This window comes from Galeopterus variegatus, unplaced genomic scaffold (genome assembly GCF_000696425.1).
Source record: "Galeopterus variegatus unplaced genomic scaffold, G_variegatus-3.0.2 Scaffold3085, whole genome shotgun sequence".
NCBI classification, from domain to species: Eukaryota; Metazoa; Chordata; class Mammalia; order Dermoptera; family Cynocephalidae; genus Galeopterus; species Galeopterus variegatus.
In genome coordinates, this window is record NW_007729196.1 from 216,849 (window position 1) to 234,538 (window position 17,690).

At 59.4% G+C, this 17,690-nt stretch overlaps 2 protein-coding genes across 2 annotated transcripts; both read right to left on the bottom strand.

The window, feature by feature from the left end:
• Positions 1-314: 314 nt before the first annotated feature.
• On the bottom strand, positions 315-8,418 carry PRAM1 (PML-RARA regulated adaptor molecule 1). The gene is made up of 12 exons (XM_008583932.1): positions 8,342-8,418; positions 5,793-6,104; positions 5,289-5,651; positions 4,355-5,102; positions 4,199-4,265; positions 4,037-4,122; positions 1,463-1,523; positions 1,255-1,363; positions 842-1,004; positions 724-757; positions 591-631; positions 315-479 (listed from the first exon to the last, which is right to left on the bottom strand). Exons 1-12 carry the CDS (start codon positions 8,342-8,344, stop codon positions 442-444), a joined length of 2,025 nt encoding a protein of 674 aa, XP_008582154.1. The 5' UTR covers positions 8,345-8,418; the 3' UTR covers positions 315-441.
• Positions 8,419-13,351: 4,933 nt separating this feature from the next.
• Positions 13,352-16,875, bottom strand: ZNF414 (zinc finger protein 414). Its single transcript, XM_008583933.1, has 8 exons — positions 16,758-16,875; positions 15,787-16,099; positions 15,385-15,492; positions 15,172-15,277; positions 14,372-14,715; positions 14,241-14,291; positions 13,601-13,774; positions 13,352-13,506 (listed from the first exon to the last, which is right to left on the bottom strand). The coding sequence occupies exons 1-8, from the start codon at positions 16,758-16,760 to the stop codon at positions 13,433-13,435; spliced, it is 1,173 nt and encodes a 390-aa protein (XP_008582155.1). The 5' UTR covers positions 16,761-16,875; the 3' UTR covers positions 13,352-13,432.
• Between the last annotated feature and the right edge of the window lie 815 nt (positions 16,876-17,690).

Genomic DNA, 17,690 nt, shown 5'->3' on the forward strand with positions numbered 1-17,690 from the left:
CCTGTGGTTTCCCCCATCCCCAAGTGCTCCGACAGATCTATTCGGGTGTCACAGGCATTGCAGCCTGTGAGCATCCCCAGCTGCTTCGTGTGGGGTGCATCCTACCCAGCAGCTCCCTCCCCGCTCTGGCTGGTAGATGGTGTGGGGCTGGGGTCGCACCTCACCTCCTCCCTCACCAGCCTCTCCTTGACACACTTTTCTTCTTCTTTGCCTCTATCCCTGGGAGTGACCCCACTGACACACACCCAGTGTTTGATCAGGTGGTTTCCTGTGCCGTTGCCCATCAAGAGGGAAAGAAAAGACAAGAAGCAGGGATTGCTTTAAAGAGGGGCTTTATGTGGTAGATGTGAGCCTGGGAAGCTCTGCCCAGCTGGGATCCAGGGCTCCTCGGTTAGTGGGTGCTGGACTGGCAGCTATCCTGGGCCACCACACCTGCAGGCCTTACCGTCCCCGGGGGAGTGGTTGGTTCTCCAGAGGGTCTGCCAAGGAAGGGTGACTTCCAGTGACCCCTCTCCTCAGAAGTATGACAGCCAGCAGTCCCCCTGAGGAGTCACTGTGGTCCCTTCAGCCTGCCCAGAGTGTCTACGTACCCCAGAAGCCAATGTCGACATCGTCATACACTTCCGTTTCCCTGGCAGAGAACACAGTTAAGTCAGCAAGGGCAACCCTGGCCCATGGTCCCCCACGCACCCAGTCCCCCACCCGATCAGGGCCAGCACTCACAGGGGCAGGAGAGCGGTTCTGGGCACATAGCCATCTGCAAAGAGAGCACACATGGGTGAGTTCTCAGCCCCAGGAACCAGGGTGGCTTCCTCATGGCTATGGGGCTAGGCTCACTCACACTTGCCCTTGGGGTCCCGGCACAGCATCTCTTCCTTGCTGGTGAACTCAATCACCTCTAGGATCTCCCCACGCCGGATCCCCAGGTGCTTGCCACCCCCGCGACGGGTCTTGGCGTTGGGGTCGATCATCATCTTTGTGTGGACCACAATTTCCCCTTCAAACTGTGGGATGAGATTCAGGATCTCCCCACGCCGGATCCCCAGGTGCTTGCCACCCCCGCGACGGGTCTTGGCATTGGGGTCGATCATCATCTTTGTGTGGACCACAATTTCCCCTTCAAACTGTGGGATGAGATTTTAGAACTTTTGCTTGTGCTGTCAACCTGGGCACCCCACCTTCTTTCCAAGGATGGTAGTCGGGGGGCCCTGGTCCCAGCCCTCCCAGGGCTCTTGCTTGGCTTGGTGTCCACACCTTGAACTTCTTCCTGAACTCCCTCTCTGCTTTCTCTGCTTTCCTCATCTGCTTCAGCAACTTCGGGTCCGTGGGCAGTGGCAGCTCCTGTGGCTGGGGGACCTTCTTCCTGGTGCCCCCAAGGAATTGGAGTGCTCATGAGCAAGATGTTTTCCACTGTTCCCAGAGCTCAGCCCTACCCTGTCCTGCCCCCTCTGTCCCTTGGTACCTGAGTTCTGAGTCTGGTGACAGTGGCTTGGTGGCTTGCTGGGTAGACACTGGCACTTCATCTGGGGAGATCAGATGGTAGGGACGTTTGGCCTAGCCTTTTTATCCTGGTGGCTCCATCTTGAATGAACCCTCCCTACATCAATTCTCAGGACCTCTGCAAATCTGACCAGGTCCCCTCCCAAACCCCACCCTGCCCACCTTCTCAAGCCTTCCTAGTGATTTCATTTCCTTAACTCCTGCCACATACTTGTTCCAACCTCCATAGCCAGTTTCTTTATGCAAGTAGGTGATACCATCATTCCCAACTTGCCAGTGAGAAAGTAAAGGCTCAGAGGTCAGAGCAACCTGCCCAAGGACACCCAGCTAGTAAGTGGTAGAGGCAGGATTTATTTGTAGGCTTTTGAGGCCATTTTACTTCTGCCTCCTAGAGCAGGTTGGGTTCTGGGAATTGTAATGAGATTTCGGTCAAGAAATAAGGCACAGGAAAGCATTCCCTAGAGGCAACTGAATTCTGCCTCAGAGAAGGGGCTTCTGGGCTAGGGTTCTTGGACTGGCCTGATGAGACTCTGGACACAGGGTTTCCCAGAGTGAGGGCTGACCTGTGCCACTTCCTGGCAAACGACCAGGCTTCCAGGTACAAGCCCTGCTGGCCAAGGGTCTGGCTTACAGCGGGGGCCTCAGGAACCCCAGGTGAGTGAAGGATCCATAACCTGAAGTCCCAGCTCGTTCTCTTCAGCCTTGAAGCATCACTCTGGACATTGTGGGCCTTTTTCCCTTTATCCGCCCACCCTGCAGACGCTGAGCTTGGCCTGATCCTTAGATGACCAGTGCCATTCACAGTCCCGCTCAGCACGAAGTTCCCTCCATCTGCTCCTGCCTCTCAAAGGCTGCCCTGGCCAGGGAGTGGTCACCTAGCCAGGAGCAATCTTGACTTTGGCACCGCGTGGCCTTCTCCACAGACCCACTGCCGCATAGGCATCCTTGGTTGCTTTTGTGCAGGTAGACCTGGCTCACCTGGCAGTGTGACCCTGAGCAGGCCACTCTCAGAGCCTGCCTTTCCCACGTGGCCTGCTCAGATCCTGGGAAAGGCTGGACCTTGCCCCCAGCTGCCTGGAAACCTTTGGAGTAGGGCTGCCACTGCTCCCACTGAGGTGGAGAGTAGGAGGGAGGACAGACTTGAAAAGGGCACAGCAGCCTTTGAGACAGTCTGTCACAACAGTGAGGCCCACACAGTCTCTTGAGAAGGGAGAGATCTAGGGAAGTGTGCTATTTGAGCAGAGTCTTGAAGAATGGCAAGGAATGGGGAGAAAGTTGTTTAGCAATGGGAGTGGAGGGATGTGCCTAGTATGTCTGGGTTTGGGAAGGAGAGCCCTTCCTAACTTTAGAAGGGCTGGGGCATACCTACAGGGCTGCTGGAAGCAAAATGGCCAGAGACGTGCTGTGACTAGTCTGGGACTCTTAGCCCCCCTCCCGACCATCCATGTCCCCAAGAGTGGCCCCCAGACCCAAACTGAAGAGCAGCCCCCACTGGAGGGGAAGCAGGAGGGGCCCTGCCAGGAAGCTGTGTGCTAACAAGGAGGTGTTGCAAGCAGCTCCTGGGGAAAGCGCAGGAGAAGCAGAAGGGGCCCAGGAAGCAGCAATAGCTGCAGAATTGAGGACGTAGCCATGTCCAGGACCCGGGACTGGTCGGGGAAGAGCAGTAGTGTCCTGAAGGCAAAACTCCAGAGCTCAGGTTCCCCTGCCAGGAGCTGTTCCCATGGATAGGGCCCAGCTGGAGCCCCTGCATCTCTGTGAACGGGCTGCATGAACTGGGCCAGGCCCCTTCCCAGATCCTCAGAACTCCACCTCTGTAAAACAGGGGTGGATGCCTTGGCGAGCATCCACCCTCATGGCTATGGGGTGCAGATTCAGTTACATGCATGCGTGGGAAGTGCTTGCGTTGAAACTTTGTTTTCATAAATACACTAACTTGAGCTGGGCTGTAGGCACAGGCCTACTCGGCCTTCATCTGTCCTCCAGGAACAGAGACTTGGAATAAAGAAGAGGAAGGTCTTTTGGAACCCCAGAGCAGACAGGACTGCGTGGCAGCCTGGACAGAGAGGGAGAGCTGCCTGGGACCACAGACGGGGAGGGCGCCCCATCTCCCACCTCGTCACACCTGCCTCTAGCCCATGCCTCTCTCCTGAGTTCCAGGCCCAGGTTCTGGTCATCCCTCGACTACCTCGAACACAAAAGGTCTAAAATAGTATCTGGTATCATGTCCCCAGCGCAGGGGTGGCTCCATTGTGCACCCAGACGCTAGGCTCGAAACTTGGGACTCTGTCTGCATTGTGAGCTCGTTCACTCAGCCCTGCTTCACACACCAAGTCCTGCTTGCTGCTGCTGATCTCGATCCTTCCCCTGCTCTCCATGCTTCCTGCCTAGCACAGCTTTCTCACTGGCTGGTGGCCTCTGGTCTCCCTGTCCTCACATGGTTCTGCCCATCAGGAGCCAGCATGACCTGGATTGTAGCTTGGCCTTAACACCAGGAGCTTGGCAGAAAATGCCCTTGCAATGAGTGTGTCGCAGGTACCTGGGCAGGCCGCCAACAAACCTCTGCCCATGGGGCCGGGGCTGGAGTCTGTGGGCTCCACGTCGTCATAGATCTCATCCGGGTCCCTGCAGGGACAGCTGAGATGAGGGCCTCTTTCAGCCCCACAACTTGTGCCTGTCCCCCCTTACTCCCCACACTCACTGCAGGATGGCTTCACGCTGTCGGGCCTGGAAGAGGATTCCAGCAGAAGAGCGGGTCCTCCGCACAGCTGTGAGGGAGAGAGAGTGGGAGGAAAGCTGGCACTGCCTGGGAGTCTCACCCCCTCCTCCTTTGCCTGTGCTGCCCTCCCTGACCCACCTGTGGCTGCTGCAAAGGATCTCCGAAAGCTCTGAACATCCACAGGGCCTGGGGGCAGCGGGGGCTTGGCTGGAGGGGGTCCCAAGCTGCTGGCAGGGGGTAGAGGCCTGCGCTGGGGTGGATGGCCAGCTATGAGGCCTAATGACCCTCCGCTGTGAGCGAGACCACCTGACCTCCGGCGGTGTGTCCCAGCAACTCCAAACCCAGGGCTGAGTGGGAACCTGGGGCTAGAGCTTGCAACGGCAGTGGGTAGTGAACTCTCTGAAACTGAGCCAGGGAGTGGGGGCTTTCTGGGGAGATCACTGAAAAACTCAGGTTGCGGGTGCTTCTTGGGCAGAGCAGTGGTCTCAGGCTGTGAGAACTTTCGGGGTGGCCCTCGGTGCTCGAGCTGCAGAAACTTCCTGGGGAGCAAGTTGAACTCGGGCTCCGAGGACGTCCTGGGGAGGCCGCCCAGCTCAGGCTGCGGGGGTTTCTTGGGGGGTGCTTTGAAGTCAGGCTGCCGTGGCCTCTTTGCAAGTACGCTGACTTCGGGCTCTGAGGATGTCCTGGTAAGGTCACCAAACTCAGGCTGCAGGGGCTTCTTGGGGAGATCACTCAGCTGAGGCTGTGGGACCTTTTTGGGAAATAAAGTGAAATTGGGCTGGGGGGAGTGGGGGTGAGGCTCACTGGACTCAGGCTTTGAGGTGGGGGTCTGAGGGACCTCACTGAACTCAGGCTGCGGCAGGAACTTTTTAGGGAGGCCACCAACCTGTGGTTGCAGGAGCTTTCTGGGGTTCCCATTGAACTCAGGCTGTGGGGACTTTGTGTGAAAGGTACTGAAGTCAGGCTTTGGGGAGTGGGCATGGGACTCACTGGACTCAGGTTTTGAGGGGGGAATCTTAGGGGTCTCACTGAACTCGGGCTGTGGCAGGAACTTCTTAGGGAGGTCACTGACCTGAGGCTGTGGGGGCTTTTTGGGGTATACATTGGACTCAGGCTGTGGGGGGGCCTTCTTTGAAAAGGTACTGAACTCAGGCTGCGAGGGTTTTAGGGTGGCCTCACTGGACTCAGGCTGCTGGAACTTCCTGGGGAATGCACTGAATTGGGGTTCTGAAGGGACCTTGGCAGGGTTGCTAAGCTCCGGCTGCAGGGGCTTCTGGGCAGGAGTACTGGGCTCCAGCAGTGAGGCCTTCCGAGGGGCCTCACTGACTTCGGGCTGCGGGGACCTCCTGGGAAATGGAGTGGCCTCGAGCTGTGGGAACTTTTTGGAGAGTTCACTGAATTCAGGTTTGGAGGGCTTTTTGGGGAAGTCAGTGAACTCGGGCTGCAGGGACTTCTTGGGGAAGTCGGTGAACTCGGGTTGCGGGGGCTTCTTGGGGAGGTCGGCAAACTCGGGCTTCAGCGGCTTCTTGGGGAGGTCGGCGAACTCGGGCTGCGGGGGCTTCTTGGGGAGGTTGGCAAACTCGGGCTTTGGTGGCTTCTTGGGAAGGTCGGCGAACTCGGGCTGCGGGGGCTTCTTGGGGAGGTCGGCGAACTCGGGCTGCGGGGGCTTCTTGGGGAGGTCGGCAAACTCGGGCTGCAGGGGCTTCTTGGGGAGGTCGGCAAACTCGGGCTGCAGGGGCTTCTTGGGGTGCTCACTTAGCTCAGGCTGCGGAAACTTCTTCAGGAGTTTGTTGAACTCGGGCTTTGGAGGTTTTTTGGGGAATTCACTGGACTCGGGCTGAGAGGCCTGGAACTTTGCTTGGAGGCTCCGGAAGTCCTGATGGCTTCCCTAGGGGACATGGAGCCAGTCAGGCAGGGGCTCTTACATACAGAAGGGTCCTGGAGAGATGGACCTGGGGACCTATGGACATGGTCGCAGACATACACACACACCCCCTTCCCTCTGGCTCGTGTCTGCTGGCGCCTCTTCCCTGACCTCAGCCCTCGGCCCCCCTCTCTGGCAGCTACACCCTCCTGACTTCTCCAGTTAGGTTCCAAATCTGCACCCCCTGCAGGACCTGAGCGCCTGATACTCCTCCCCCAGCCTGTGGCTCCCATAGCCCTCCACCCCCTGGTCACCGGACACCCTGACTGTCTGGTTGTTTAACCCCGCCATGTCCCCAGTCCTTTTAGTTCTAATTCCAAAATACATCCGGAATCCAACCACTTCTCACTGCCTCCATCACTGTCACGCTGGCTATCGGAGGAACCGTCACCCATCGCCTGGATTCTTGTAATGGGCTCCTCCCTGGCCTGCCGCACCCCTCCCTACTCCTATCCCTGGTCAGTTTCCCCCACAGCCGGAGGAAGCCTGTTGTCTGTGCTCAAATCCTGCAGTGGCTTCTCAGCTCCCATCTCCTCACAGTAAAAGCTAAGGGTCTCGGCCGGCCCGGTGGCGCATTGCTACAGTGCGCCGCTTGAGAGCGTGGAGGTGCTCCCGCCGAGGGTTCGGATCCCACATACAGACCAGTTCCCGGCTGGGCAAGGTGTGGGCGCGACACCGAGGGTTGCGATCCCGTTGCCGGTCCCGGTCCGGTACGGGCGCGACACTGAGGGTTGCGATCCGTTGCCGGACACGAAAAAAGATAAAAAGGGAAAAAAAAAAAAAAAAAAAAAAGCTAAGGGTCTCAGGAAGGCTCTGAACTCAGGCTTCCCTCCCCAGCCACTTCCGCTTAAGCTGTCTCCCTTCCACCTCAAGGCCTCTGCCCTGCCCCTCGCCTGGGACACTTCCCCCCACCCGTAGTGGTATCTCTTCCTCCTCAGATCTTCCTTATTACAGAGGCCTTCCAAGACCACCCTATTTTAAATTAATTCCCCCTTCCCAATACTCCCCATCCTGCCCAGCCTGCACGACTTTTCTCTTTCCACCCGTCACCACATATACTATTGTACTTATGTTGTTTTTTAATGTCTTGACTGGGTTCTTTGCTTTTTGTCTGCCTATACCTGCCCCACCCCTGCAGTTCCCCCAGCCCCTGCAGGGCAGAGACTTGGCTCCTTTACTGCTGTCCTCTCAGTGCCTGCACATAGGAGGTGCTCAGTAAATATCTGCTGAAATAAAGAATATACAGGGGCACAAAGACAGGCATACACTCAGTCTGACCATCACAGACACAGAAATGTTTGCAGAGAGACACTCAGAGGCCTGGAGGCAGATGTGAGCATGGGGTCTCACACAGTCACTGACACCCGGGCTGATGATCAGGGATGCCCACAGTTGGCCACAGTCAACAGCACCCATGAGGACCAGCAGGCAGGACCCCAAGCACAAGCAGCATCGGGCACAAGCATAATCTATAGCAAGCCCAGAGTGTCCCAGGTACCCTGGAGGCTGGTGTAGGCCAGGCTCCTCTGACCTACAAATGTCCCCAGAGGTGGCCCTGCCTCAGGCCCCCAAACCTAGCTTCTTCACCTGTGGTCGAAGAGATTGGGGGAGGGAAAGGACAGGTGTGTGGCCTTTGCCCCTGTCTGTGCCTCACTTTCCCCATCCAGAGAACCAGGGGATCAGCAGTGCCCCTTGGAAAGGCAGTGATTCCTGCTCGGGGCCTGAAATGCGTTGGTTAAAGTCCCCAGCCTGGGTGGTTCAAGGCAAGGGCTCCCGGGTGACCACAGGGCTAGATAAGAGGGTTAGCAGGTCATGACTCAGGTGCTAGGGGGGGCGGGGGGAGGAAGGGGACAGCAGGTGCATGACCCACTTTGTCACTCCACAGGAAGTCCCTGCTCACACCCCAGCTGCCTATTCCCAGGTTGCTGTTCATGCTGACCTGGGAAAAGGGGAGTTGTTCTGGGCAGTCCTACCTGTCCTGCTTGCAGTCACAGCCCAGCCTGAGCCCCAGGAGCCCCAGCTGTCCTGGAGGACGTGTGCCCTGGCTGCTTCCCACCTCGGGGCCTTTGCATGGACCATTCCCACTTCCTGGACTGCTTTCCCAGCCTCCCACTGCTGCTCTGCTCTCGGAACATGCCCTTGGATTTTCACTTGCTTTGCCTCTTGCTTCCCAACCAGTGCAGACCTTTCCTCCCACTTACCATGGCTGCAGGCAGGCGATGGGGCCACAAGGCAAGTGGGACCCAAGCTGGGGCTTCTGCCTTCAGGAAGTGACTGTGGCTTCTGCTCCACGAGCCAGCACACAGGGTGGGGGCTGCTGGTAGGGTGGGGAGGGTAGAGGAGGAAGGAAAGGGGGTGGGGACAGCCCCAGCCTGTCCCTGATCCCGCTGGGCCCTGCTATCCCTCTTAAGTTCCTGTCCTGCCTGCTACCGTCCCCGAGCTTAGTGCATTGAGCATCAGCACATTGCCTACACAGTCACTGGTTTCTGGGCTCTCTGCTGTCCCTCTTACTCCCACCACTTTCGTGTCCTGACCTCCAGATTGCAGGCCAGGAAGTTCCAGGCCCTGGTGTCTGTCCTGGCAGGAAAAAGAGGCAGGCTGAGGCCGCATTCTCCAGAACTGGAGAGCCATGAGAGGGAGATCTCCTGGGGAAGACAAGGGTCAGCTCTGAGGCTTAGGAGGCTCCTGGAGAGGACGGGAGACCCAGGACATGGGGGCTGGTATGGGAGAGGCCCCATCTGCCTGCCCTTGTTACCTCATCTGCCTTCCTCATTTCAACAGTTGCTGGCAGTCCGATTCCCAGCTCTGAGCAGAACTTACCTGTTATGGGGGTACACGTCGCACGGGTCCTGGGCGGCCAGGGCTAACACCCAGGGCAGACGGCTTAGCTGGGATGGTAGATCTGGGGGTGGGTGGAGGGGCAGTGTCAAAGGCCTTGCCGATGAGAAAGTGAGGGGGTCTGAGGACACCCCAGTTCCCTGAGGTTGAAGGTAGTGGAGAGAAGAGAAACCAGAAGACAAGAAGGTGGGAGGAAAACCGAGACAGGGTGGTGCCTGGGAGGCTGGGGAAGAGGAGGTGAAGGCAGTCAGATAGGGTGTGGAGGCCCGGCCAGGTAAGGGTGGCTCAGTCCCCAGAGATCAGTGATCTCAGTTGCAGTAGATAGAGAGAGAAAACACTTACTAGGAGAGCACAGAGCCCTGATTCTCTCTGGCCACACACTGGAAATGCTAGAGCAGTTTGCAAAAAGACAGAACCTCCCAGAGATGCTGACTTAATTGGTCTGGGGTGTGGCTTTTATAAAGTGCAGGGGGCTGGCTGGTTAGCTCAGTCAGAACTGGTGCTGATAACACCAAGGTCCAGGGTTTGATCCCTGTACCTGCCAGTTGCCACCCCTCCCCCCCCCAACAAAGTGCAGGTTCTGACTCAATTGATCAGTTGATGAACCACATCCCAGATGATGTCGATCTACACTTGGAGTAGCAAGAGCGTAGACAACTCATGGAACGAACAGGATGAGTTTTCTTGGGCTTATTTAAAGGAGAAGGATACAGCCGGGGCTGGGAGGGGAGACTCGTTTGTCTTGAGGATGTGGCGTTTTACTTTGTTTTTATGTCTGCCTTAAGAGCACAACTTCAGGATCCTGCTGCCTCTGTGCCTGTGCGTCGCCGTCCTGGGTCACAGTTCTCAGATGTGGGTCCCCCACCGAACAGGAGTCCCAGGAGGGCAGGGATGACGAGGTCTAGGTCTTCTCTAGGTCTTCAGGACCATGGTGAGGGAGGGAAAAAAATGAATGAAAGAACAGTGATTACTGGCCAAGGGCATATGGTAGGCGCTCAGTCAAGGTAAGCTGAAGGAGTGAATGACAGCTGGTGACTTCCCAGGCTCCCGGGCCTTTCTCTCCGTGTGGCAACCCTCAGCCCAGAACCTGCATCCTCCAGCCAGAGCACGGGCACCGAGCTCCGCACAGTTTGCAGGGGCGCCAGCGGGGGCGGCGCTCAGGCTTCCAGCACCGCCGCCAGGGGGCACTTCCCGCCCCCACCCTTTGTGCGTCTTCGTGGCGGCTCCCGGCCGGGGTCCGCGCGGCGCGGCGTGGACATGGACATGGACAGACGGCTCCAATGAGAGCTGCGGAACCGGAATCTCTGAGCAGCGGGCACGGGCCAGGGCCCACCTTGGGGAGTGGGCGTTCGTTAGGGCGCGGCTCTGGAACTCTGCAAGGTTGGGGAGGAGGGGGCCAGGCCTGGGAACATGGGTGCGCGATGGAGCGCGCGGAGGAGTCGAGAGCCCGGGATCGGGATGCTCCGGTAGGGGGAAGGAGCGAGGTCAGGGAACGCGTTCCACCTCTCTTCTCCCAGCCCGGGGTGAGGGTAACCGAACCGGCACCCGTAGGTGACAGGGGCTAGTGCAGAACCACTGTCCGGCGGCGACTTCAGCCGCCTGGAGCGGCTCAGCCTGTTCCACGTGAGCCGGCGGTCTCTGTCCAACCTGCCTGGTGGGGCAGCTGCGCAGGGGGGCGCCCGCCGGAATCCGGCAGGGCTCGCCCGGTTCAGACTGACGCTCCCGGGCGCCCCCTGCTGGGAGGGGCCGGGGCCCTAAGAGGACTCTGCTTAGAAGCGGGAGTCCAGGAACCTGCTGTGGGTTCACGGCTAGGCCAGAGGGAGGACAGGGGCTGCGGAGCCCAGAAGAGGCTCTGGGGGCAATAAGGCTACCCAGTGGAGGAGGGGAGGAGGTAGTTTTTGGAGTGGACAGGGTGCTCAGCGGAGGGCAGGATGTGACCCAGCTGCCTTCGCCTCCAGGCAGGGTTTCAGCTTGCACCAGAGGGCAGCGTGGGGGCTGTGGACCTGCTGCACCCATGGGAGGGGATGTTCCATCTCCGTGGGAAGTGGGGTGGGGGAGAGGCACCTGTACCAACGTGTTGGCTCTGTGTCTCTCTGGAAGAGTGCTGACAGACTGGGAAGTAGCATGGCCTGGATTTGGGGGTGGCTGAATGAGGATTTGGTGGGGAGGAGGCTCCCGGGGGCCCCTCGTACCCTGGAGGTGGGTTGGGGTCCTGGGAGACAGGGAACATAGCCTGGTCCCTGGAGATGAGGGACAGGTGGGCATTAGAGCCAGATCTTGAAGTGTGTCTAGAGGGCTTGGAGTGCAGGAACAGGGGTGTCCCATGGGCCTGCTGCCAGGGTTTTCCCAGTTGTGGTAACTGTGCCTAGCTTCCAGGGCAATGCAGAATCCATGAGTTACCCCTGACTTGGAACTGGGCCTGGCTACAGGCAAGGCTCAGTCAGCTTACCTTTGTAGCCTCACCTTTTCTACCTGTAAAATGGGCCTCCTGGCCCTGCCCCACCCCTCCACCCCAGGTTCCTGAGGGTCCCAGGCAGTCATGGGCTTGGTGGCCAGAGGGGTGTGAATCACTCAGCAGACATTTCCAAAGCCCCTCCCTCTCACTCCAGTCTTTTTTAATCCTCAGAAGGACTCCAAAGGGTGAGCATCAGGACAACCCATTTTAAGGACTAGGAAAGAGAGGAGCAGGGAGGTTGAGTCTTCCCAGGGTCACACCATCATGGTTCCAAGGTTTCTGGCTGAGAAGGGGGGAGCCCAGGGGACCTTGGAGCTCCAGGCTCTCCTGATGGCCTGTGTGGCCCCCAGCTGGTGCTGAGTGACAATCATTTCCATGGTGGCCTTGAGGTACTGGCATAGAGGACACCCAGCCTGAGCCCTATCAAGGACAATGCAGCCCTGAAGCCCCTGGTGAGGCTGTGGGTGGTGGGCCAGGCAGGCACCCAGGTGGGCCCCTGGGTCCAGGCTGCCTGGGTCCTAAGGGCACCTAGATCCTCCTTCTGCCCCTTAAAGGATAAGGTGAAAGGCCAGCAGAGCCTGAAACCGTCCAGCTGCAAGGTGACACAACAGCTGCGCTCCTGAGAGCAGGTGTTTGGGCTGCTGCCCTAGCTTGTCCTCCTGGATGGCTTTGCTTCGGAGCCTGAGATGGACAAGGGGAACAATGGTGACGGGGGGGGGGGGGACAAGATGGGGGGGCAGGGGGGGCTGGGGTTTGGGGGACTCTGCTCAGGGGGTGACTGCTTTGGCTGCAGATACCAGGATGAAGAGGTGATAGAGGACAACTCTGATGTGGATTCAGAACAAGAGGGAGGCCTGGGGCGGGGGAGGAGGAGGAGGAGGAGGAATGGGATCTCAGGATGTCTGTGTTTCCAGAAGGATGAGGACGAGGTGGGTGAAGAGGAGGGGATGGGGAGGTTCGAGGTGGGGTCTTGTGGGCTACTAGAACAGGGTCTTCATCCAGAGGGCCGTGGGGAGCCATTGAAGGGGACTGGGCAGGGAAGGAGCATGATCAGAAGAGACCCTGTTGCCAGTGGTGTTCAGACTCGGGGGAAGGCAGGAAGGGTTACTGTGGGTGCCCCAGGAAGGGGAGAGTCTAGGCCTGGAATAGGAGACCATGGAGCTGGTGAGAAGAGGAAAGAAGGAAGCAAGATGGAGGATGTGAAACCAGCTTCCAGGGGTGGCTGCCAACTGTACCCATGAGGCACCGCCGGCCGCCCTCTGGGCTGGGGCAGCAAGTATGGCACCAGATTTTGAACCATGACCCTAGTCAAACTTCCCATGACGGAGCGGAAGAGGTCCCTGTGGCTGGAGGACCGAGATGGGGCAGGGTGAGGAGGGAGCCCAGACTCCCCAGCGCTGGCCTTGACCCAGCCATCCCCTCAGAGCTGGGGCAGGGCAAAATCGGGCAGCAGACGAGGGTCTGGGGGACAGAGAGGAGGAGGAGGAGGATGATTCCCCAGCCCTGGGTGCCTTGGTACCACTCCTCCACCCCCGAAAGCTTCTTCCTCCCTTGTGAATCAGCACTGGCCTCAGGGTCTGGGGTGCCCAGCCAGGCCAGCCCCCGAACGTTCTCAGGACCAGCCTCTCAGCCTACTTTGTAGAGAAAACTGAAATTCTGTCCCATCTGGTTTCTGGAAGTGCTGGGACAGGACAGTGGACATTGGCCGCCTACAGCTGGATGTGGTGGCCTTGAGCTGGAGATCTGGGTTCCAGTATTGGGTGACAAGGGAGATGGGACACAGGTGGGTTGTGAGGAGACAGGTCCTGCACCTGCAGAGCGACCTCAAGGTCCCCTCCCAAGGTGTGTGCACCAGGACTGCTAGGCTGGCCGACTGCGCACAGGAGGGGAAAGGGACCCAAGAACAGCACAGGCTGGCTCATCGCACCTCCTTTATTGCCCCCCCCAAATTAAAAAACTACTCATACCCCACGGCCCACCCCCCACGCGGCGGCGAAGTTCAGAGCGGCGAGTAAACCGGAAGCTCCCCCTCCGACAGCAGCGGCGACACCTTGGGTGCAAGCGGGGCTGGGTCTGGGTGGGACAGAGGAAGGGGCGCCTGAGCCTCGGCCCGGACCCCCGCCTCCTGCCCCTCTGCCCTCTCCACCCGCGCATTCCTCCGCCTTACCCGCAGGGGCGTCGGGGCGCGGCGGCCCGGGCGCCGGGACCGCGGGAGCACCGGGGCGGTGGTCCTCCAAGTGCAGGGTCATGGCGGGCCGCGAGGCCGTGGAGAAGGCGCACTGCATGCACGAGTAGCGGCCGCGCGTGTGCTCCCACACGATGCGGCTCGGGGCCGCGTGCCCTGCGAGCAGGCGGGACCCCATCAGTCCCGGGCCCCAACCCAGAGGACCCGGCCGTCAAGGATGCAGGACGCGGACGAGGGCGGGCCGGACCTTTCCCCGCCTCCCCATCTGCTCCTGGGCGCCGGGGTCGGACCTGGCTGGATCCATTTCTCCGGGCCTATTTGCCCCTGCAATTAGGGGCACTAAACTTGGCTTATCTGCATCCCCTATTCCATCCCTGGAACCACGGCCGGCAGAGGGATCGCTCCCAGGTGAGCCGGGCGCGAATTTACACATGAACGCCGGCGCAGATGAAGGTGCACGTGCCAGTTAATTTTTAAGGCAAAATCCTGTATTTCGCGGGTGGCATTTTTGGCCAGTTGGGAAGAGGGCGGGCACTTCTGCCCCCCAGTATCCACTGGACCCCGCAAGATGCGGGAAAGAAAGCCCCCTCCCTTCCCTCCCCCGGTGGTCACCTGCACGCACCTGAGGGCGCGTCGGAGCCGCCCTGGGGTCTTCGCGGGCTGCTGCCAGCGCCTGCGATAAAGGGACGGGTCAAGCTCAGAGTCAGGGTGAGCCCAGCCCGCCCTTCCAGGCGGCCCCGCCCCCACACTCACCTTGGCTCTTTTTCCAGACCGCGGCGCTGGAGGCTGGCGGCCCGGGCACGGCGGCCAGGAAGGGGCGCAGGCGTGGCGGGCTTAGGCCAAAGGGCGCGGGGTTTAAGTAGGGCAGGAAGGGCCCGGTGGGGGCAGGAGCGGGGGTCGTGAAAGGCTCGAGGAGCGGGAACTGCAGGCCGGGCGCCGACGCAGGGTCGGACTCCGGGGGGCGCTCGGGCGCGGGTGGCTCCTTGTCGAGGGCAGGGGGTGGCGGCGGGGCTGGGCTCTGCGCATGCTCCGCGCAAACATGCAGATGCTTGAAGAGCGAGCGGTGCGTGCGGAAGCGCAGAAGGCAGTTCTCACACCTGGGGGCGGGCACAGGGCTGGGCTGGGTCTCCTGGGCGATTAGGGAGAGGCCCATCTAGTGACACCTGAGGATCTGCCCTGCGGGCGCGGGAAGGGAGACTGGGCCCAAATTGCGGATGGCAGGTCCCCCACCTGCGGAGAAGGAGCTTGCTCTAAGCGCCCCCACGCCCCCCGTGGCTACGACCCTTCTGGACCCCTCTCTTCTTTCCCAGAGCCCTGGGAAAACAAGGGATGAAGTCTCACTTTTGTCTTAGGTGGACGGTTTTCCACTTTGGAGGTAAAGTGGGCTGGACGGAGCCACACCCAGGTATGCCCACCCCTTCCAAGCTATGCCCTTGGGGTCCCTGCGACTTGCTCAAGGTACAAGTCTCTCTTACGGTTGGGTATGGGAGGAGATTGCCCGAGGCCACGCCCACCTCCAGACCCAACCCCCTCGACAAGGAAGGGAGTCTCACTTGAAGTAGCGATTGGGCTTGTAATGCAGCTTGCCGTGTGCCACTAGTTCCTGCATGCTGGGGAAGGTCTCGGTGCAGCTCAGGGCTGAGCAGCGAAAGAGCTTGCCTGGGAGGGATGCAGGACAGAATGGGGTGGGGTGGCCAAGGCTGGCCCTGGGAGGTTCTGCCTGCCTCCCACCCTAACCTGCCTCCTTACCACAACCCTGGCCCTACCTTCCAGGGATTGTGTGGGTGGGCAGTGGGTACGAAGATGCTGTGCCAGGTCACGAACGCTGGGGAAACTGAGGCAGCAGCCAGGGCTGGAGCAGGGTATTTGCTTCCCTGCAGGATACACAGAACAGGGGTCACCAGTCCCTTCCCTATCAATTCTGCTGCCCTTCCTCAGGGCTGTGCCATACTGGGGTCTTTATTCTCTGCCAACAGACTGAGCTGCCAAAGAGCAGAGACTGGATTGGCCAGGTTCATTACTGGAGCCACAGCCTGGCATACACTCGGTGCGCAGAAAATGGTGAATGACATCCCTATAGATAAGCCCTGAACTTGGAGATACTTTGCACTCCTAATTCCTACTGTTCCAGTGCCTGTGACTCCCCAGAAAGGCCCATCACAGGTCACCTGGTGGTGGGCGTCGTCTGGGAGGCCGCAGGTCCTCGCTGGTCCCGGAGACTGTGCTGGTTGGGCCCAGGCTGGGTCCAGGGCCAGGCTGGCAGCTGTCTGGGGCTGAGGAGGCACCCTGTTGTGTCCCTCCAGGTCCTCCACGTTCCCACACTGAGGGTGTGGCTTCCCGGTCAGGGCCTGGCTCCTCCCCCACGGAGGAGGAAGAGGCTGTAGCAGCCACAACTGGGGACAACACCTCCTTGTTGGTCTCAATGGAGCTGGGCTCTGCAGTGGCCGGCATGTCCGGTCTGGGCCCCGAGGGTTCCTCCTCCTGGTGGAAGAAAGAGGAGGAGAGAACCCCTCTGGATTCAGGATCTGCCTGGACCAGCCAGGGAGCACCCCCCCCCCACCCTGCTAGGACCACTGGGCTCAATTCCTCAATTCCCTCCCCCCAAGACATCACCCAGCCAGCCCCCATCCTAAGGGGTCACCAGCAAGAGACAACAGGAAGGTGAGAGTGGGTTGAGCTCCTGCCTCCTAAGTTGCAAATGCAGGAGGGGTTACCCATCCAGAATTATTTATATGAGAGAAGTATCCCCTTGTCCCCAATTTGGGCAGGGGCGTGGTCTAGAGTGAGCCATGAGGGTTAAGCCTATTAAAGCGGGGTGCGCAGTTAAGATGCTGGAGGAGCCAGAAAGGGATTGTTTGAGGACAGAGATATACGCGCCGGGTTCTGCTGTGCAGACCAACTTGGAGGTGCTAGGGGCCCGGATGTGTAAGGCTTAGGGGCGGGGTCTGAGCCTTAGTGGGCGTGGCCCAGTCGAAGCCTGTCCCGGAAGTAGGGGTAAGGGGCTCGCCGAGTGACAGGCGTCACCGGGAGGATACCCGGATGTGGGGGCGGGGTCGGTCGGAGGGTGTGTGCGCGACAGGGACTCTCCCCGCCAGTCCCATCTGCTCCGCCGCGCCCGCGCCCCCACTGCCGCGCTCACCATCCTTGACTCAGCTCGGCCGCTTGTTCACGCGGCTCCAGGGGCTCCGGCTGAGCAGCGGCTACCCTCTTCGCGATGCGAGCTCGCGCTCACGTCGGCGCCATATTCCACTTCCCAGTTCTCGCGAGATCGGGGGCGTGGCCTGAGCAGGGCGCTCCCCGAAGGGGCGGGGCCCGAGGCCGGGGTCTCCTGGACCGCAGCGGGGAGGCAGGTGCGGACTTACAAGCCCAGGGCGGTCACAGAGCGCACGTTCAGCAGACTCAGTGCGCAGAGATCCCGGATGACGGATCTCTCCGGGCCTCGGTGTCCTCGTCAGCAAAATGTGCACTTTCATCGCCTCCGCCCCGTCCTGTCCATCACCAGCCTTCTAAAGGCGATAAACTGAAGTTATCCTTCTTGCTTGAGCCGCCTCTTTGGAGAGAGATTTTCTTATTTATTTATTTATTTTTTAAAAAGATGACCGGTAAGGGGATCATAACCCTTGACCTGGTGTTGCCAGCACCACGCTCAGTTAGCTAACTGGCCATCCCTACATAGGATTCGAACCCGTGGCCTTGGTGCTATCAGCACCACACTCTCCCAGGTGAGCCACAGGCTGGCCCGTGTTTGGCCTTCTGTTAAGAGGGATTAAGTCCCTGCCTTTGGGGACCTCACAAGTTAGTAGAGAGAGCTGGACAGGGTGGGAAGAAGGTTCCAGGTAGAGGGAACAGCATGGCCAAAGGCTCTGAGGCAGAACAGCAACAGCAGCGTAGTGGGGAGCTGGGGAGCAAGGGGTATGCCTTGGGGGGTCCCCGAGGTTTAAAAATCTTCTTTTTCTTTTCTTTTTTTTTTTTTTAAAAAAGATGACTGGTAAGGATTTTTTATTTTTTTTATTTTTTATTTATTTATTTATTTTTTTTAAAAGATGACCGGTAAGGGGATCTTAACCCTTGA

What these genes read in the sequence shown, in the direction of transcription:
- ZNF414 (XM_008583933.1), bottom strand. An exon ending in AAGCCCAATCGCTACTTCAA is followed by an intron (nt 14,716 to 15,171) that starts GTGAGACTCCCT and finishes GCCCGCCCCCAG; the next exon opens with GTGTGAGAACTGCCTTCTGC. An exon ending in GCGCCCCGACGCCCCTGCGG is followed by an intron (nt 13,507 to 13,600) that starts GTAAGGCGGAGG and finishes TGTCCCACCCAG; the next exon opens with ACCCAGCCCCGCTTGCACCC.
- PRAM1 (XM_008583932.1), bottom strand. An exon ending in TCACCAGACTCAGAACTCAG is followed by an intron (nt 1,364 to 1,462) that starts GTACCAAGGGAC and finishes TGGGGGCACCAG; the next exon opens with GAAGAAGGTCCCCCAGCCAC. An exon ending in AGTTCAGGAAGAAGTTCAAG is followed by an intron (nt 1,005 to 1,254) that starts GTGTGGACACCA and finishes CTCATCCCACAG; the next exon opens with TTTGAAGGGGAAATTGTGGT.